Here is a 20739-nt window from a genome sequence, read left to right as displayed (position 1 = left end):
TAGGACCATCAAAGTCCAACTCCTGGCCCTGCACAGGACAGCCCCAAGAGTCACACCATGTGCCTGAAAATGTTGTCCAAATGCTTCTCGAACTCTGCCATTGATAGGTCTCCAAGTACAAACTGGAGGAAATTAACTCAGGAATGAAAAATCACCTCTTTTTACTATAAAGGAAAAGGGATTTTCCATTTGCAAGTTGATAAAACTCTATAGTTTGTCTGTTTCACAATTTTCAGTGGTTCTACACATAAATGTCTAGGTAAATTGTTTCAATGTAGACCCTATGGCTGTTACAGGTACACTAATTCTTCTTTTGTGTTACTGTCTGCCGCTTTCTAGAGAGCTGCAGTGGCAGACAGAAGCAAAATCCAGCAAGGTTTTGGATGGGGATAAAAGCGCTGGTATGGAGGCAAAGATAATGTTGAATACAAAGGCAAACTGCTTTTCCTGATTCGTGTCACTTCTCTCTATATAATTTTTGTGACTGAGGACATGCAGTTTAACTTATCTTAAAACTGTGTTGCCTGACTGCAAGAAAAAGGGCAGGTGAGCTGAGATAAAGGGCATTCTCACAAGACTTACGTGTGCAGGTTTTTAGGTCCTCATTGATGACAAACCCTTCAGAGCACTGGCAGACGTAGGAGTCATCAGTATTTAGGCACAGTTGCTCACATCCATGATTGCTTTCAGCACAGTGGTCCACTCCTATTGATGTGTTAATGATTGAACATCTTAGACATTGGCATCTTAGATACATAAACTACTGTAGGTAGTACACAATGCCTTTGCAGAGTAAGGGAAAAAGATCAGTACAGCTTTTTACGTATGCAAGTATTCCCGCCTATTTGAGTAATCTGAGTTAATTAACAACACATAAGTGAAATTAATACAACAACCCCACCTGGCAGGTAACAGACTTGGTGAAGTACAGATCTCCCTTGCCAAAAATCTCAGTGTGATTGAACTAACACCAAGTGGAGTGAAGGGAGAACCCTGAAGCCCATTCTGGTCTTACTCACAGAATCATGCTTTCTTTCTTCAAAAAGCAAGACTCTTTTGTTCACCATAAAATTTTCTCAGCAAGTATGAATATTAGTAACTTTTGAAATAGAAATTATGTCTTTCAGATTATTTAATAAACATTAAATTCTTTTTTCAAAGGATGAGAAATCACCAATTTAAAACTTTAACCTACCAAAAGGTTCAAGCAGTTAAAGCCTAGTGGGGCACAGATACAAATTAGGAGCGTGAGAGTGTCTTAACAAGTTCCATTTCTTTGATTTTCCTATTCCAAGTAAGATAAAATAGAATATTTCTTTGAAGTCTTGTATGCAACTGGTTGTGTGAAAGCTGAAAGGTGGGGTAAGGGAGAGAGAGGTGTGAATTTTGTTTAAAAAATATATTGTCTCATATAGTGGACAGCAAAGCAGTAGGGTGAGATACGTGCACTTGCAGATATACTATGTAATTTGCTGAATCTGTGAGTATAGAAAAGGAGATTTTAGGAAAAAAACTTTGAACTTCCTCATAATATTTTATTACTGGTTTGTTAATGGCTATTTTTAGTTACATAGGCTCAAACCACTTTATCTTAACTTGACCAAAAATAGTGAAGTTCCCTCAAACACAGTCTCACATGTCTCCATTTACAAATCATTTACAGATGTGAGCAGGCATGTCTGTAGCAATTTGTTTACATAAAAAAAAAATCTGCACTTAATGTAGAATCACTTAATTCTAAATATTTCTGTTTATTAGTTTGTTTAACTAAGCAACGAGTTTGCAGTAGTTGGTCCAGATTTACCATCCTACATAGAGAGACAATGTAGGCTTGAACAGATGAAGCTGAGGTGTCAGCTTTTACCAGCTAAAGCAAGTTCCAGCTGGAACATTCTCCTTTTTCCAAGAGTTCACATCATCATGAAGAGACTTGTGTAACTTCACAGAGTACACAAAAAACGTGGAAAAAAAAAATAAAATCCTCATATTCTCTGTGAAAAATTGCATCTGTTTGGCACCGTCTTTTACAAACACCCACACTAACCGAATTTTTAACATTTAAATACCTGGGGTTCTCATGCACAATATTGTAACACACTCCTTCAAAGAGTGCAGTAATCACAAAGGTGGTAATTACCAGGTTTTAGAAATCATTATAACTGTAAATTTGGTCATCACATGTGCTTTATTACATGCGTAAAAAAAAATACAAGAAGGGGAAGGGACCGGGAAAGGCCCACTGTTTTTAAAAACAACAAGTGTCTTGGAACATATTAATTTTTAGATATTCAACTTGAGATAGTCTAAAACTATAATTGCTAAAAAGTTCTGAGGTCTTGCAAGACATTCAGGTTACCTTATATATGGCTTTATCACAAAGAGTTTATTTAAAAATAATTATTCCCTGTCCTATCAACTTTTTTTTTTAAATTTCAGTGACTGGGTATCCCTTTGGAAAAGTATGTCATACATACATCAGGAAAAAATGCTGCTGATATTTTAGATGATACGCAAAATGGCTCTCTGCAATAAAACTATCTTCTAAAAACTGGGTGATGTCATGTGGGCAATGCTGTTGGGTTTTTGGGGGGCAACACTGATCCTCCATTTAGCAACATTCTTACGAACAGAGGACATTTTACTGAACAGATCACCAAAGGTGTAAACATAGAGAAGAGGTAGGTCTCTGCATATCTCCACGTGTCAGCATATAGCAGCACCAGGTGTGCTGCAGCTTACACAGCCCACAACAATGATACAGATGTTCAACAGCAAGCACTGCCTTTGTGTCAGACACATTGGCTGAACACACTTTCCCAGTTAGCTGGCTTGGAGAAAATGATGCTGTTGGATCAAGGATCTCACTATAGCATTACGTCACCAGGCCTGGCTCGTGGTGGACTTTACAGTAACATAGGTTTGCATGACTCAGAAATATCTCAAGAGGGACCCAGAAGTATTTTCTCATTCTGTTCACACCTTGCCCTTGCACTAAACTAGTCACTGCAGTTCATGAGAACAACTCATTGCTGCACGTATTGCCATGGTGCTGTCGGGTGTATCCAGGATGACATGATACAAATTACCCTTCCATGTTAACACATTCGTGTTCACAGTCATGCTGATCTAGAGCATAGAAGTTTACTTCTGTGAAGAGAAAAACAGTGAAGAATTGAAGCCAGCCACAAGGGTTTCTGAAGTAAAGAGGCTTAGAAAAAAACCACTTTTCTTAAACAATACTGGATTCTGTGCTTTGGATACCTGCTAAAGCTGATAGTGAGCAGAGGATCTGAGAGCAGATTGCAAATAGTTGGCTATGTAAGGTTTCACTTTGACTCCCACAGACCTCCTGTAGTCATCAGAAGTCACATATCATGGTGAAGGAGGAATGCCTGTGCTAGTCACCACTGATCTATTCTCCCTGATTTATGAAGAGGGCATATATGCAAATGTGCTGCTTTATTTTACAAGCTCAGCTAACATGATCTTTGTTATAACAAGATTTGGAATAGGAGCTTAATCCTGGAAGCATCACCAGATTTACAGCCAAAGCCAAAGCCCCCTGAGGAAAAATACCCCAAATGGGAATTACAATTTGCCTTTAATTTGCAATTACATCCTTGCAATAAATATTCTACACAATGCTGTTGTTTTGCTCGCCAAGGCTATTCAATCTATAAAAACCTGAATATGTTAAAATACCATATAGATAGTAAAAAAACAGAATAGCATGTATTGCTGTAAAAACAGCACTGTGCAGACGAAAATGCTTCATAAGAATGCATCTTTAAGAATGAAAGAAAATAGTTTCAAATCCAGATACATTTTATGAGTGTCTAGAAATATCATTAGATTGCTCCAAGCAAGCTTATTATTCATTTAATACCAGCAGTACAATTTCCTCCCCCAAACCCAAGTCACCAGATCAAGCTATTTCATTTTGCTGAATATATTCTCCCTGAACTTTAATACATTACATTAAAAAATTGCTGTGATTCCAGGCCCCCACTCAAGAAAATCTGTAACACTGAAGTCTTTTTAAAGGAAATAGTATGTGTGTTTGGTTTAGAATCTTGACATTGCTCAGGCTGTTTTTACAATATTTTTAGGAAGCTGTGGGGGTTCGCGTGTGACTTTTAGACGATTTTGATAGATATGTTACTTATCCAATATGTTTCCAAGCTAATGAAATATATCTGTCCTTGGCTAAACCAACTGGGCAGATCAAGGGGATTTTTTTTTTTAATTTAAAAGCTGTTTGTGTCACTACAAGCCAAGGTCTGAAAGTTTCAAATAAGTAATGAGCTTATTTTTTTTTAGGCACTTTGGTTCCTATATTAATCTTCAGGTTTGCATAAAACTCTTCAGAAAATGTCTAATATACAAAGCAGTCTACAAAACAACAAAAATGTGTATTTACCCCAGCATGACTGGCTCAGTTAAAATTCAAGTTTATAAAGAAACATTTGTTTCAACCTTAATTACAGAGAAAACTTCCATCCTTTCAGAAGCGAAACAATTCACAGCAGGTTTAAGAAATAAAAGAAGATAAACTTTATTATGTCCAAACGATTACTCACTTTTGCATGTTTTCTTATCTGGATTAAGTCTAAACCCTTCTTGGCACTGACAAAAATAGGAATCATCTGTATTAACACATTCCTGTTCACAACCATGGTCCTGAAGAGCACAATAGTCTGGTACTAAATGGAAAAAATTTGTGTCAGTGAGGAATATAAGAAATAAACTAGGTAAATAAAATTAGAAATAAACTAGGTAAAAATTATTTACTTTACTTTCTTTTCCTTAGCCTTTTTTTTCCTTAAGCATCATTCTGACTTTTTACCATATTGTTTTAAACAACGAAAACAAAATGTTATTTTTTCCCAAATATCTGCTATACTGAGGTACCCCTGACATGTACACTTCAAAGAATTATTCAAGAACACAAGTACTTCATGCAGTAGAGAAGTTAGAATCTTAAATATTTCTTAACATTTTGCAACTACGCCTTATACATTGCCTTATCAAAACTGCCTCTCTATTTCACCCAGAGCAAGCTAGATTTGATCTGTAACAAACACACAAACATGCTGCTCATTAGATCAAAGCAGGACAACCAGGCCATCAGGAGCATTGATGTTTTTGACAGCTCTGAGTGCTTGCTTCATAATTCTTCCATTTGAAATGCTCATGGAAGACAAGACAAGCAGTCTAGAAACAGCTACCATGTGTACAAAGTACCTTAGAAAAGAAACCAATTGTGCACTGAGCACTGAGGTATTTGCCACATAGTGTTTATCACTACTGATGAAGTTAAAGAACCTGACATTCACTTAGATCCAGTGTCTGCCCATCATTTATATCAGTAGAGTTAATTAATTTATACCAGTGAAAAATGGTTTTAACCCCTCAGCACTGCCAAAAATAAATAAGCCACAAATTAAGTAAATTACACTTTTAAAAACATCCAGGCACTTTCAAACACCTCGTTACACAACCTGAAAACTAAGAGGGTTTTATTATTACCAACAGTTAATGAATTAGTATTCCCGTAGGTAACTGGTTTTCTGAGGCAGGAACTGTGTTTTCCTTGTATTTATGGCAGGTAAATGCAATTGAGCCTTTATATGTGATGAAAGTCCTTAGCAATAATAAACCACTCACATTCTCAGGAAAAACAAGGCAGAATGTTTTCTAAGAAAACTCAGGAAGACTACTTTATAATTTATGAACATTACTTCATATATTAATAGAACATTTCCTTTACCAAAGCTTTTTCCGACAGCATATGCACATACACAGATACATAACATGCAGATCTCTCTTTACTAAAAAGATAGTTAGAAAATACAGTTTGTTCAAGAGTACACTGAAGGGACAGAAATCATAAAGCCATGTGTGTGCACCAGAGGAATATAGCTGTATGCCTTCTGGACCTACTCAGTGCTGTGATTCATTTACCTGCTAAAATCCTGACTCACTCAAGTGTGCAGGACAGACTTTTCCTGGATAACCGATTCTGAAGATGACCACAAGAGTTGAAAAGTATGTGTTACCTTTTTTGGAACCTTGAGGCTAGCATGTTGGGAACGCTAAAAACACACTTCACAGGGCTTTATTAACACAACCCAGATTAAGGATGGTAACAGAAAGCCTTTACCAGCTACAAATAATGTGAACCCACCCAGAACTCAAATAGAAACCTTCCCTAAAGAGCAAAAGGCTCAGGCTCGGCTCCTAAATACAAGCAGAAGCTGTCATCTGTCCTCTTGAGGGGAGCAGCAAGAGTGGCAAAGGTCCCCTTAATAGTTACTAGCTCTAATGACCTCCACCTGCCTCATTGCTCAACCAAATTTGCTGCTCTCTTCCAGCCATAGAGCACTCTGCAGGGCTGTCTTCCTGAGCCTTATTCCTTTTGTTTCATTCTGAGAAGTTTGGAATAATTTCAAGAGAAAACATTTGTCAGATATGCATGACCATAGTGATAACATTTACATTTCCAAGCTTTTCTTTGTAGCCATGAGCATAAGGGCTTACTTTCTATTTTTGAAAGGAAAGCCAGGATTCTGAGACAATCACGAGATCTTTGGAGCCAGCACCCCAGGCCTAGGCCTGCTTGCTGATGCAGAGAACTAGTCTGGCATGGGTGTAAGCCATGGCTAGCTGGCCATCATCCCTGAGATTTAGTACATAAGCAAACCATGTAGAAATTTATGTTAGAAGTTTTAAAGTCATAAACATTTTAAATCCAGTGATATGTAATTTGGTTCTTTGTGTTTTTTATGCTGACTTAAAAGCAGTATGACTCATAACACCTGGGGTCTAGGGGACACTTTTGCTCTGAAGAGCTCTCATGCCATCTTGACTTTTGCAGCATTAAGAGCATCACAGTTCTTTCATTCATGCTTTAATTTATTAGCAAGGCTCAGAAAATAGCAAGTTTAAGGTAAAGTGGCATGTAAGTTTTATTTATGCTTAGGCTCAGGACACACATCTTGAGTGATTTGATACAGTGGGTAAGACGTTGTGCATGCAACACAGGAGGATTATGCGCAGACTTGGTGACAACTTCCTAATGTGAATTCTCAAGGGGTGGTGTTCCTTTTTGGCTTGGTCCTGTGACCATGAGATGACAGCGTTCACAATCCAGAAGGCTGGGAGGTGAAATAGCAAAATTCTGACTCCATAATTTACAAGCTCAGATTTCAGCTTATTCAGGGAATTGGTTGGAAGAGTCCCCTGGGAAAGAGCCAACAAGAGAAAAGATGACCAGGAGAGTTAGATTTTTAAAGAAAACTTGCTAAGACCTCAGGCACAAACCATCCCATTGTACTGGAAAATCTGTTCAGAAGAGCAAAAGCTTCTCAGTGAACTAAAACCACAAAGAGGGAAAATAGTAGAGGGAGAAAAAAAGGACCAAGAAAAAAAGAGGAATATAAAAGCATTTGTTACATATTTTGGGACAAAAACAAAGCTTTGCTGAACCTTTTATTACTGAGGTACACCGAAGGAAATAAGAAGGGAGCCTACAAATATGCTGGTAGCAAAAAGAAAGTCATAGAAAACACTGGTGTTTTGACTTAGGGAACAACCTAATGACAAATAATACAGAAACGGCTGAAAAAAAATGCCCTTTTTAATTCCTAATTCTTACAGACAAAGCCTCTTCCCAGGTTTCCACATGTACCAGTAGTCTGAGAAGGAGAGGGGCTAGCAACATTGGTTAGAGACCACTTAGAGAAACTGGATATACACAGATCCATAGGATGACTGGTATTCACCTCTGGGTGCAGAAAGAGCTAAGTGATGTGACACTACTGTTTATCATGTATCAAAATTCACAGGGACCAAGAGAGGCCTCTGACAACTTAAAAATGCTAACATTACACTTATCTTTTAAAAAAGTCAAGAAGAAAGACTCCGGGAACTGTAGACCAATCTGCATTATTTCAGTCCCAGGACCATGAGGCACATCCTCTCAGAATCCATTTCCAAATATATAAAGGACAAGAAGATTCTTGGAAATAATCAGCACAGACTGACCAAGGGTAAACCACTCCTGGCCAACCTGTTCACCTTCAGTGATGAAATGACTGCACCTGTGAATAAGGGAATATTGGTGGATGCAATACACCTTGGCACTAGTGAAACTCCTGATGCTGCCTTCCACAGCATTCTTATTTGGAAGCTGAGGGAGTATAGGCTGGAAGAAAGAACTGTTAGGTGGAGTCTAAATTTGCCAGGCTGCCAGACTCAAAGGATAGTGGTCAATGGCTTCATGTCTGGATGGTTGCTGATAATGGCCAAAGTACCACAGGGGCAGTACTGGGGGCCACATTCCTGAACATCTTCATGAGTGGCATAGATGATGATACAAAGTGCACCTCAGATAACCTGTGGGTGTCATAGGTTAGAGACAGTCATACAGGGAAACTGAACAGCAGAACTTAAATACAGAGGAGCCTTATAAACTTGATGATTAGACCAGAAGATGTTGTATGAAGTTCAGCAAGAAGAATTGGAAAGTCCTGCATCTGGGTTGGAAAGACCTTATAGCTTGTACAGACTGGGAAATGACCTGCTGTCAGGGAGGAGCATGGGCCAGCTGTTCCCCAAGGGAAGGAGACCCCAGAGGAGCCAAGGGTGATAATGCAGGCAACAGGCTAGGGACCTTCCTAGACAGGTAGTGCCCTGCAGAACCCAAGCAGGTTGAGCAGGGCAGGCCTGGAAATGGTAGCCAGGTTTAACAAGAAGTGCAGATGAGCAGACAAATACATGCTGCTGAGGCAGGTCTGAGGCCAAGCCAGGAAGTCAGCCTGTGTGTCAGCATGAGGCAGGGCCACTCCTGGTGAGGGCAGGAGTGTCCCTCAGGAGTGACACAGCCCAGGGATTGCTGGACAGGTCTGTAGTGTGAGGGAAGGCCATGGTCAAGCTGGGAAGTCAGTGTGCAGGTCAGCTTCTGGACCAACAAGGGCTATTGCCAGGCCAAATTGCTGGAGACAGCACCTGACATATTTTGTCCAGTGCTGGAATAATCCCTTCCCTTCTACCCACAGTTAAAAGGATTAAGATGAAGAGGGCTCAACAAAGACCTACTGCTGTGACATAGTGCACTTTACTCGTGTGGAGAACTTGAGGAATGTGGTCTTTCTGAGTTTGGTGAAAAAGAAGGTATTTAACTGCGGCCTACTATTACTTCTTGTGGGTCATCAGAAAGGTGATGCAGCTAAACCCTTCTTGTTAGTGCCAGATGATGCAACAAGGAACACTGGTCACCATCTGTGGTTTGGGTGATTCATGATGGACATGTGCCAATCCTAGCCTGTTGACTTTTGAGCTTGTTAGCCTGGTATCTATCAAATTTGGCAAACAACTAACAAACAAAGCCAGGAAGCTACCATAATCTGGTGGAAATACGTAAACTTCGTAGAAGATACCGATGTTGCCAGAGCTTTGTCACACTATCAAAGAACTCACTCTGGAGAAAAATCCACGGGAAAATAGACTGCAGTGTTTCCTCTGATTGTGGAATTACTCATAATTTTATCTGATCATAAATTGTCTTGTACAGACTTCTTTGTTCACCCAGCTAGGGAGATGATATTCTAACTGAAAAATCAAAATAATCAGAGACAATGCAAGACAAAGCTCTGGCCTTTAACTGTCAAAAAGAAGCCTGGTTTCATGCTAAAAGCTTCCTGTTCATAGGAGGGACCCCTAACCTTAGCCCCTCCCCTCAAAAGCCAAACTATCCCCCAAAACAACTTGCATTGCTTTCAAGACCTTTGGCTTCCAGGGCACTCCAACATTTTCTATAGCTGACTCATTACTCAGGGTTCCCAGGACCAGTGGGACAACTGGCAACTGGAAAACAGAAGAAGTACAAACTGTTCATAATTAAACTTTATCACAACTTACTTCTGCAAGTTCTTTTGTCTGGATTTAAAATGAACCCTGGATGGCATTTACAGTAATAGGAGTCCTCAGTGTTAACACATTCGTGTTGGCAATCTTGATTATCCAAAGCACAGTAGTCTACAACTGAAAAAGAACAAGACCAAAATGTGCAATTAGAAAAACAAAATAAGAACTATTATGCATAAATACTATGGTACTAGTTACACACAGTAGACTATTAAAAAAAAGGAAAAGCTGACATAATTTGTGTCCTGAAAAGTCTTTCTGCAAAAATTAGTACACTTTCAACACCAGCTAGTAAACCAGATTTGATAGGAATCATTTCTCAACTTTGAACATTTATTAGATTGTCAGGAATCTTCTCAACATGTTTTCTGAGATCTGGAAACCATGCCTCAGTCAGTTAGTCTGTCCAGATGTTCACACTGTAGTCCAGGGCGTAGCAAAGTTTGTTTGCTTTAGTTCTGTCTTCTGTCTCTCAAATCCCAATCCTGGAATTGCTCTATTTTTCCCTAGTTCTCTCCCAGTTGTACTAGTTCTCAAGAGTTGTTCCTGTAGCCTGAGCATATAGGAGAACCTTGGCAATATCTTCTGCATGGAGGACTGTCACAGTACATTCATTCCCTCTAGCATGCTCCAGATTCATTCTGTACAAAGCAGCTGCAACTACAAAGCCTGAGAGCTTCAGGCTTGTACTCACTACTGACATTTTGCTTATATAATGCCTTTTGTAAAAAAAAAAATCACATTCAGTTACTTATAAGTCTGGTAATTTATTACATAAATCCATATTTACAAGTTAGATTGCCAAAGAGTAATATGGTAATACTTCAGAGTTACTCTGTAAAGCCCATTCAAAAGTGCTAAACAAGTTAAAGGACTATTTTTTTAAATTTCTTTGCAGGTTAAGTTGTATCTCCACAACAAAAGTCTTAGAAGAAATTAAAGATAAGTCACAAAGCTGGTTCTCTGCCCCCAAAGAGCTGCCAGGCCTACATTAGGAAAGTATACCTGATTCTTTCTGCAGAAGACAGTAATGTGTTAAGCTTCATACAGACATTTACTGAGACAGGTTCCTCTTTGCAAACTGAGTAATTTTTTCACTACTTTATACTGCTGAGCCTCACAAATTTCTTCAAGAGGCAGTAATTTGTTTCAATGAACTCAGTTCTTTCTTCAATTGCCCTGCTTTTGTAAATCATGCACACTCAGGTGTGCTACAATATTTAGTCAAGGTCATCTAGTCAGGAACGCAGATAACCCATTTAGTTACTTTGAAAGAGTTTCTTTTAACCCTTCAGAATATTTGTGTTGAGTCAAGTCAACTACTTACTGGCTACTATGTGAGACCATTTTCCTGGCATGCACCTTCCTGTTTCCAGACTGAATAGATTCATATAAAAATCTATTTACTGAATATGTATTTCAGGGATATAATGTGTCATACAATTAGTCAGCTTTCCTTTTAAATTAATTCTAATCTCATGTACATTTTCAAGTGTTTTAAAAGACACATTAAGAAATAGGTAAGCTAAAGAATATGTATTTTTTTTCTATTTATCATCATACCTGGGAAACATCCCATATGGACTATTCTGCAAAGTCACCTGCTCTTCTGCCTTTAAACCTTAACAAAATTAATTACTACTAATCCAACTCCTCTAGGAAGCCTGTTCCAGTGTTGGACCACTCTCTTGATAAAGAAATGCTTCCTAATGTCCAGTCTAAAACTCCTGTGGCAGAGCTTTGAACCATTCCCATATGTCCTATCCCCGGGTAACAGGGAGAAGATCTCAACACAGAGCTCCCTCTTCATGTCCCCTCCTCATTAAGCTGTAGAGAGATGAGGTTATCCCTCAGCCTCTTCTCCAAACTAGACAAACCCAGAGTCCTCCGCTGCTCCTCACAGGACATTCCTTCCAGCACTTTCACCAGCTTTGTTGCTTTAGAGACAACTAAACAGGTCTTAAAATGTTTTATTATCAACGTCTGAGCAACTATGACCCTAAGCACTTTCAAATTACAGTCTCTGGAGGGAAGAACTGTGCTTTCTTGTGGCTATGCAGTTGCTAATGTACCTTGGACAGAAAGGAAAAAAAACCCAACAAAATAAATAACTAATTTTTTCAGGCTTACTTTTTAGCATTTATAGCCTTCTGAGGATGTTTTACTGACAGAATTAGGTCTGCTGACCTATAAGAACAACGAGCACATTAATTTAAAAGATACCCTTCCACTAACACAGTTAAGAAGTAAGAACATTTGCTTGACAGTTGCTTTTGGAGATAAGTATTATTCCTTTTTTCAATAATTTTGTGTATAAATTGCACTAATTACAGGCAGGCTTAGCCTTGCAGATTGGCACTAGTAACTGACCTATAAAGTCATTTCAGCTTTAGCTTCATGTTTCATTTTGGTGGTATTTGTTTAGAAGGGAAACTTGTCAACAGTATTCCAGTCAGCAAGTAGGTAAGGTATCTATGGAGTTGAATTTCCCTGAAAAGACTGAGAAAAACTGTAAATTTCTATTTCTTATACTGAAGTACTGTAATCCTTTAGTTGGTATGCAGAAAATAAACACAGTTGCTATAAGAGCAAAGCAGAATAATATTTTCCTAATTTGTAGAAGTGTTATTATTTTCATATTGCTATACTGAGTCATGAGATATATGTTAGAAAGTGAACACTTAGAGATCTCACTGATTTTACTGTTATGTCATGCCTATTTCAATGATAAGTTTTTCTAAATGCTGAACTAATGTCCTTTTTAGTGAGCAAACTATTAATTCATTTGTCATCTACCCATGTTTGTTCTGCCCTGTTTTTGTTGCTCAGAATTAGTTAGTAAGTGACAAGTGCCATCTTTTACTTCCAGTTACCAGTTCTGCAATCTGGATGCTTACATTGCCCTCTCTGAACTCTGGGCAGTGTGGCTTATCTTTCTCTTGTATAGTTGTTTTACTCCTATGATGTGTATACAGGTTACTCAGGCTCAGGAGAACAAAGTTAAGGAGAAGGGTAGAAGAAAAGAGTAGGAAGAAAAGGTGACAGAGTAACTAAAGGCATAAGGAGGATGAAAAAGAATGAGGGGGAAGAGAAGAGCAGACTCATAGAAGACTCATAAGAACCTAAAAAGCAGCCAAAAAAATCTAGCAGTGCCAGGAATGCAGAGAGGTGCCAGCAGCCAAACCACTGCCAGGTAAAGAGGACCCAAGCCCAACAGCTGCAGGAATATGGAGAGAGTCTAGCACTAGTGCCAGGAAAGAGAGGGCAGCATGTCCAGCAACACCCAGAAGGTGGAGAGACTGAGTGTCCAGCAGCGTGATGGAGAAAAAATGGCTCATAACCACCAAACTTCAACTGACAGGACTTCGTTCGTGCGAAAAGGTGTTCAAAAAGGCAAAGTGATAGTGCTCTGCCAGCCAGAGCAGACAGTTTCAAATATTGTTTAGTCTGAAAATTTGTTCATAAATTGTGTGTAGCAAACACTCGAGTGGTTGGCTGTTCAGTGGTCATTTTGAATTGATACATTGTGAATTCTGGCTGCAAGATTTTATTTCATTATTGCCATTCAGATAACTGGCTGACATGTATCAATAAAGCAGTTAGTATTGCCTTTGATCCTTAATTTAGCCCATCAGAAAGATCTTAATAAACATGCCTGTGAAATGAGTTTTCTGCACTTTCTCATTTGCTTTTGCTGGACTTAAAACTTTAAAAGTATTAGATATCTCAGAGGGAAACCTCTGTCTCTTTGAGAGAACCACAATGGGTATTTTCCACTGAAATTCTCTCTTCATTCTCTGAATGAGGAGAGAGTAACCTTAATGAAGTCACTGCTTTTTGCAAAATTGTTATTGCACTCAGTGGTCTCTAGTATATGTGTACATCAAGATCTTTTTTCTGATCCGGCTCATTTGATAATAAATACTGCACAGAAAGGAAGGGTTAAATAGCTTAAGAGTAAGGAAAACTGAGAGTTGTCACTACTGATTCAATGCTACACATAGTCTCCTTTATATGATTTTCCAGCAAGGGTGATTATTCACTGGTCATCACATCTGGGGAAGCTGTACATTCTTAGTAGTAGCATATTCCTCAAAAATGTCAAATTGTTCAAACCTGAAAAATCAAATTCTGGAGGCTGACAGCCAATAGGATTTGCAGAAAAATTACCATCAAAATCACAACTTACCCAGGCAAGCTTTTCCTGTTCAGGAAAGATAAAGAAGCTAAGTTCTGCATGGGTCAAACATATTTAATATACATTGAACCATTCTTGTATATCAGTAAGAAATTAAAAATTAAATGGCCAAATACACAAATGCAAGAGAAAATTGAAAAATAGAAGAGTTAATAGTGTGCTTTAAAATCACAATTAATACTGCTAATTATTGCAGTCATATGAATAGCATGAATTCATGGTTTTTTGCTGAAGTGGTACAAACAAATAGAAATCAAGTGGAGGACAAAAAGAGCTATAAATTGCAAGATAATGAACCCATGCATGAACTACATTTTGAAAATAATTGAAAAGAGAATATTAAATCTTTAGAGCTTATAATAGACCTGTATCTCTTCATGCTAAAGAAAGTCAGTGAGGAGATAGAAAAAAAAGTCAAAGATGTATCCCACCTCCAAATACCATTCTCCAGACTTTGCAAATAAGTTATTACCAGGCAAAAAAACAAACGCCACTTCAAGAAATATAATAAATGGCATAAAAATATTTTGAAGCTTTTAATAGCAAAAACAGACTTTGTATTTATTACAGAGGATAATATTAGATTTGACACACAAAGAATTTCTCCAGAATGATGCTCTGGTAGCTACCTTCCCAGTAAGAATATCTTGGGTTGTCAAGGACCCTTCAATTTAATAGAGAGGAAACAGTAACAACAGTTGATGACACTAACATGAATATTTTGGATTAGAATATATGGTAGGAAAGAACTGGGGATGAAAGAACCTACCAACAGAAGTTGCAGATTTTCTGTGTCAGGATATAGCCAAATAAATAGTAGAGAAGCATATCCTTTATCCTAACATAGGTAAAGGTCATGAGGATCAGCTAAGGGTATTGCAAGAACTTCAGTGGAATGTTAGACGTAGAAATTTGGGCCAGAACATCTAACTTGCCTAAATAATCATTATTATCTGCATTTTCAAAACAGTTTGGCTTCAAAAAGTAGGTTCTTAAAATGGTGTATTAGTGGCCAAATTATGCTGGGGAAAAATTACACTGAGAACTTTAAACACTCCAATCCTGAAATCCTAAGCTACAAGTAATGAAAATGTTTCGGAAGAGTGAGTAAGCACAGAGTGAATGTTCTTCAAAATTGTATGTTACCCTAGGCCTAAAAAACCTGGAAAACCTCATTTGTATTTCCTATATGAAGGTACGTGCAGAAAGTTCCATAAACTGCCACCTGTTTTGCATCTCAAAACAGGTTTATCCTACAAGGCAAAAGCTCTGTGAAGGCAATAGAAGACAAATATATTATGTTAGAGTTTTTTAAAACAACAAGAAAGAAGGTGTTGGACAAAAGCATTGTGGCAGATTTGGGGGCAAGGATTCACTGGGATTCACTTCCATGGTTTTTCAATATGTATTTGAAATTAAGCATGCATTTAAGTGCTTGCCTGAAGAGAATACCTAACAAATAATGCAATTTTTCTTCAAGGTCTCACTAAGGTTTTTTTTTGTGGTGGATATCAGAAGACAATATTTTCTCAGAATGTAGCATGGGATGAAAAATTTACAGGGCAAATAGGCAAAAAGATTATACTCCAAGTATTTACTGCGTATAACAGGAAAGAAGAGAAAGATACTTACATGGTAATAGAGAGGGAAGTATGTTTTGTTTTAAAAAAATTATCATACTGTATTTCTACAGTCTTTCTTTTGGGTTGTAATTCTTAGATCTGATGTTTACTTCATTATTGCTCATAGCGAAAATTAAATGCAGATAGTGGATGGCTTCTTAAGGAGGTTAAACTTTCCTGAAGACCATCTTCCCAAAAAGGGTTTGAAATCTTCACTCACATGACCATAAAATCAAGTGAATTAAATATCAAGAAATTGCCCACTTTCAGGTTTTTCTGTGCATAAATTCTGTCTGAAGAGGAGCTACTGAGTTTCTCTGGCTTTGTTTTTTAATGGCCACATATATCATGCCAGTACATTGCCGGCCACCTACATGGATCTCGAATAAAACATCTCATGTTTTGTTTCAAAACAGCAATGTTATTTTCTGTGTGAAATTGCTTGGAACAATTTTCCCAAGACACCATTTATTGTCAGTAAAGGCCTACAAACATGCCAATTATGCGTTCTTCCTCATCTACCACTCATATAGGAGAAGAGAATTTCCCCTCATTGTCTATGGCTAAACTGGATACTCATTTACATTTCATTTCCCTTTGGTTTGTGTTAAGAGATAAATATGAAGTGATGAACTCATACTCACCGACACAATTCTTTCCATTTGCATCAAGCTCATACCCTTCATAACACTGACAGACGTAGGACCCAGGTGTGTTCACACAAATCTGCTCACAGGCATGTTTCTCCACAGAACAGAGGTCCTGAGCTACAAAACATAATTGCATGAATATGAAATTCTTTGATTTTCTACAATGCACAGGTAGATTATAGATCAAAAGTAAATTTCAGGAAGCTGTGGACAGCTCTTAAGAAATTTGCTCATTTTAACACAAATCACACCAATGTTCTGTCAAACAGTAAAAGCCAGCAGGATCAGTCACTCAAAAGCTGAGGAACTCCTTCCTTCAGCTGAAGGCCATGACTATTGATGGGCCAATGGTGCCTAGCAGAGCTGCTTGATGTGTGTTTCTCTAAAAAGTTCAAAGGGCATTCCTCAGGGTTTTTTTGGGAAAAAAAATTGTGTTTTTTGGTGGAGGGTTTTTTGGTTTGGTTTAGGGTGGTTTTTTGTTTTGTTTTGGTTTTTTGGCATAACCAGATAAATGATGATGAAGTTGGAAAGGAAAAGGAAAACACAACATCAGAAGACTTGGGGATATTTAATTTCTGAGTTTTAGACTTTTTCATTTTTGTGTGAAATACTGTAGCCAGTTACCCCTCCCAAGGAAAAGATCTCATAAATAAAATCACAATGACAAATGAGGTCAGTTCAGCACCTAGCCAAGTGAAGCACACTGGGCTTTCTTTTCAACAGACTAACGCTTTATGAGAACCTCAAGTTTCCCCAGCGAAAGCTCTGGAAAGCAACGTACTTTTGCATTACTCAAAGACTGCTCAACACATAATGGTCATTTACAGCTACAAAATGGGCTTTTGGAACATGTTTGAGGAAACTAGCCAAGCAAAAACGAATTTTCTTTTATAGCTGTCTGCTTCATATCAAGCAGCACGATGAGAAGCATAAACAGTCGTTTAACTCTTTTGTTCCAGTATAAACACTCACAAATAGATAATTTTCCAGCTTGTTTCAGCTACATTTCCTCTTTTGTATTATTTTGTGTATTAATGTAATATTTGAGCATCTTAGAGAAGAAAGGAAGAGATTAGTTAAACAAACAAATACAATGTAATGAGTAAAGAATACTCATTATCTAACACAAAACCACTTTCCTCTAGAAAAGTTAGACCACAGTAAGTGAAAGGAGCATCCTTTGAATGGATGCAAAACCATCATGATGAAACAAATGTAAGAATATTTCAAGTTAAACAAACAAAATTACTATTTTCTCCCTAGTTTTGTTCTTAAAGACAGCTGAGTTGCCTTTTCCCCCAGCTCTCCCACATGGAAAGTAACAAATCACAAATATAGGAGATGTTCTTCTTTTAATGCAAGGAAATATCTTTTTTAGAAATAATGTTACAATGAAATGCATCAAGGAACAAAATTATCAACTATTTAAAACAGAGATGCACCATATTCCAGCCTGAAGCAAAGCTGTCAGTTCACTGCTGATTGAAGCCATTTGGTTAAGGGTTTTTAAGAACTGAATCACTTCAGTGATTGTTCTGTGGTGTACTCCCACAACATTAAAATAAAAGGGAACAGAAGAATGAAAACAGAGTCTAACTTTAGGTATAGGAGAATGAAAAGAGAATATAACTTTAGGTACAGGAGAATGAAAAGAGAATATAACTTTAGGTACGTATCTTTCATCTTTTCTGCACTGTTTAATTTAGAAAGCATTAAAATGTATATAAGGAAACTATTTGTTCGTGAAAAAGCTGCCAAATACATCCACAGCTTAGATAAATACATCTGGTTTATGTTCATTATGTATTGCCCTTAACATAAACATGCTGAAGATTTATTCTTCTCAGAGGTCAGGTGAGGAACATGTTCTCTCTGTGAACTTGTGGGCAATTAACAGCCAACGAAGGTAACCAAAACACTCCCAGCCTGTGGGTTTTTCCATCCCCATGGTTTCCCCTACCTCCAGAACTAAGCTCTCCTAATTGTCTAGGCTTGGCTCCCTATCCTCATGAATTCTGTTACATCTCTGTGGGGATTTTGGACATAAAGGTTTGACCTTCTCTAGACTGCTACTGTATCGTCTCCCTCCTTCACCAATGATTAGCACCATCCTAGCACATTTAAGGCCAGTTTGAATGCCTCTTCATATTAGATTCCCGGTGCTAATTGCTCAAATTAGTTTACAGTTTGGTAATGTAAAAACAAGTCCTTTAGAAGTAGGGTACAAACACATTAATTTCCCTTTCATATTTATCAAACTTCAGTCTGTATCTTCTGATTGATGATCAAAGAAAGTACACGATCAAGGAAATTATGTGTGACAGGTAGGTGGGGAAAACTAATAGAAGCCATAGATGAAAAAAAAAGTAAAACAATGCAGCAAAGGGCTTTAAAAATGGTAGAAAGGGAACATATTGAGGGCTACCATGCATGGGTCACCAGTAGGAAAATTACGCACAATTCCAAAACTCTTGAAAATGAATCAGTAATTTGAAGCAAAATTACTGATTACTGGCTGACAAAAACAATGGAAACATAACACAGTAAAAAAGAAGAGACAATAAAAAAAGAATTTTTCATACTTGTAATTAAATTTTTTTAATAGACTGACAAAAGACAAGTTCAATTATCAAAACTGATGTTAGGGGTGGGGATAAGGACAATGTGTGAAGAACAATTTAAAAAAGAAGAGAAATTCTGAATTTCAATTAAATTTCAGAAAATTGAAAGAAAAAAATTCTTTGCTAAAAATTCTTTAAGAAATTTAATAGCATGTAGAGGGTTTAAAAGAAAGGTTTAAAGCATACATAAGTTTTAAATGAGAAGGGGACACAGGGAATAGAATATGTTAGAGAATACTATTAAAACGTGATTACATAATTGGAGCCATCATTTTTCATGATGATTACACCATCTGAGCACCTTCTTTCTGCAGAGTTATAGCAAATATGCCAAAGCAGAGAAAATAGGCTCTACAAAAAATTTTTCTGGTCACTGTTGTTGTATTGGTTGAGTTGCTACCAAATAATAATTAGGAAATATTCCAGATTGCACTGATTTTTTTTTTCATCTTCTTGAGGAAACAAAACCACAAATGAAGTGTTAGATTTGTTCAATTTAACACAAAATATTGTCTTGTAATTCACAGACATGAATATGACAAATGTCTGCATTTGGTGAAGGATGCTGATGAGAAGGAATAGAAAACAAAGATTCTCCTAGCTCAACAGCTCAAAAGTGGTTTCCTGCTGTAGCCCAAAGGGTCTGAAGATGCTTCCATGGGAGTTAGAATGCCCTGATCAGTTCAGTGCTGACACTCTTTTGATCCCATACCATTTACTGAGCCTCTGACTGAAACCACAGGTCCCACTGCACATGTAAGGATTCTAATGCCAAAGCTAGAGAGTCACTTTAGATACTGACATATCCTCACTGTTTCAGTGGTCACTATTTGATCTAAAATGCAACACTAAGCAAAAGAGACTAAGAATCCGCTAATCCCAAACTCCCTGATTGTTTTATTGGAACTCTCCTGAGATGCAGAACATCAAATACAAGGATAGGATCTAAGCCTGCATCCTCCACCTTAATTCTGAATTATCAGTTGTGAGGAGTAAATCCTATGCTCCCACAGTTTCCTGAGAAGACAATTTCCAAATTTTTCTTCTGGCCCAAATCAGTTTGGCAGATTTCATTTGAATCCATGTAATGTTGTGGGATAATAAACTGAATTTTAGACAAGTACGTTTTCCACAAGTAATTCAAAAATAGTGTTACATAATTTCATTAAAATAATGGTGGACACAGAAATAAATTTTGTGTATCCCCCTAATGTAATTTGCTGTTAATTACTAGGAAACAAGTTACAATGAACTAAAAAAAAATATTGATTACAAAGATCACAATTAAAGTAAAATAAAGTTTGTTACTATAAATTATACAGCAAATTACCAAAATTTCAGAAACGTTAATAAGAATTTCACTTACACAAAGCAAGAAAAAAATGTACAACTCCACCTTTCTAGACTCTTTCTGATGATTAACATTGATTATATACTGACCTCAGTTCTTTATGAGCCGATCAGAAAGGGTGTGTGATGTTAAGCACTTTTTGGGAGCAAGAAAGAGAAAAATTAAGTGAGATAACATACTGCTGCAAGTCTTCTGGTCAGCATTCAGAATATATCCTTGTTTACATCTGCACAGGTAAGAGCCAGGAGTGTTTATGCAGAAGTGATCACAGCGATGGTCAACTGTACTGCACATATGAGGCACTGAAAAAAAAGGGAAAAACATTATTAACTGCTGGCCTTAATTACTTGTGGTCACAAAAAATGGTGTA

General features: G+C 37.5%; 1 protein-coding gene across 2 annotated transcripts in view; it reads right to left on the bottom strand.

Annotated features, from left to right (window-relative positions):
• The window catches only part of MATN2 (matrilin 2), a 69429-nt gene that overhangs the window by 21132 nt on the left and 27558 nt on the right, over window positions 1-20739 (bottom strand). For both annotated transcript variants that reach the window (XM_051785199.1, XM_051785200.1), the window contains 5 exons: window positions 20549-20671; window positions 16392-16514; window positions 9922-10044; window positions 4581-4703; window positions 583-705 (listed from right to left, as the gene is read on the bottom strand). In XM_051785199.1, coding sequence (XP_051641159.1) covers window positions 583-705; window positions 4581-4703; window positions 9922-10044; window positions 16392-16514; window positions 20549-20671 — 615 coding nt within the window. The remainder of the gene's footprint in view (window positions 1-582; window positions 706-4580; window positions 4704-9921; window positions 10045-16391; window positions 16515-20548; window positions 20672-20739) is intronic.

This window comes from Manacus candei, unplaced genomic scaffold (genome assembly GCF_025592945.1).
Source record: "Manacus candei isolate 608988 ecotype Guabito, Panama unplaced genomic scaffold, ASM2559294v1 h1tg000019l, whole genome shotgun sequence".
Taxonomy (NCBI): Eukaryota; Metazoa; Chordata; class Aves; order Passeriformes; family Pipridae; genus Manacus; species Manacus candei.
The sequence above is the reverse complement of the archived record's forward strand: the minus strand, read 5'-3'. Positions and strand labels throughout refer to the sequence as shown.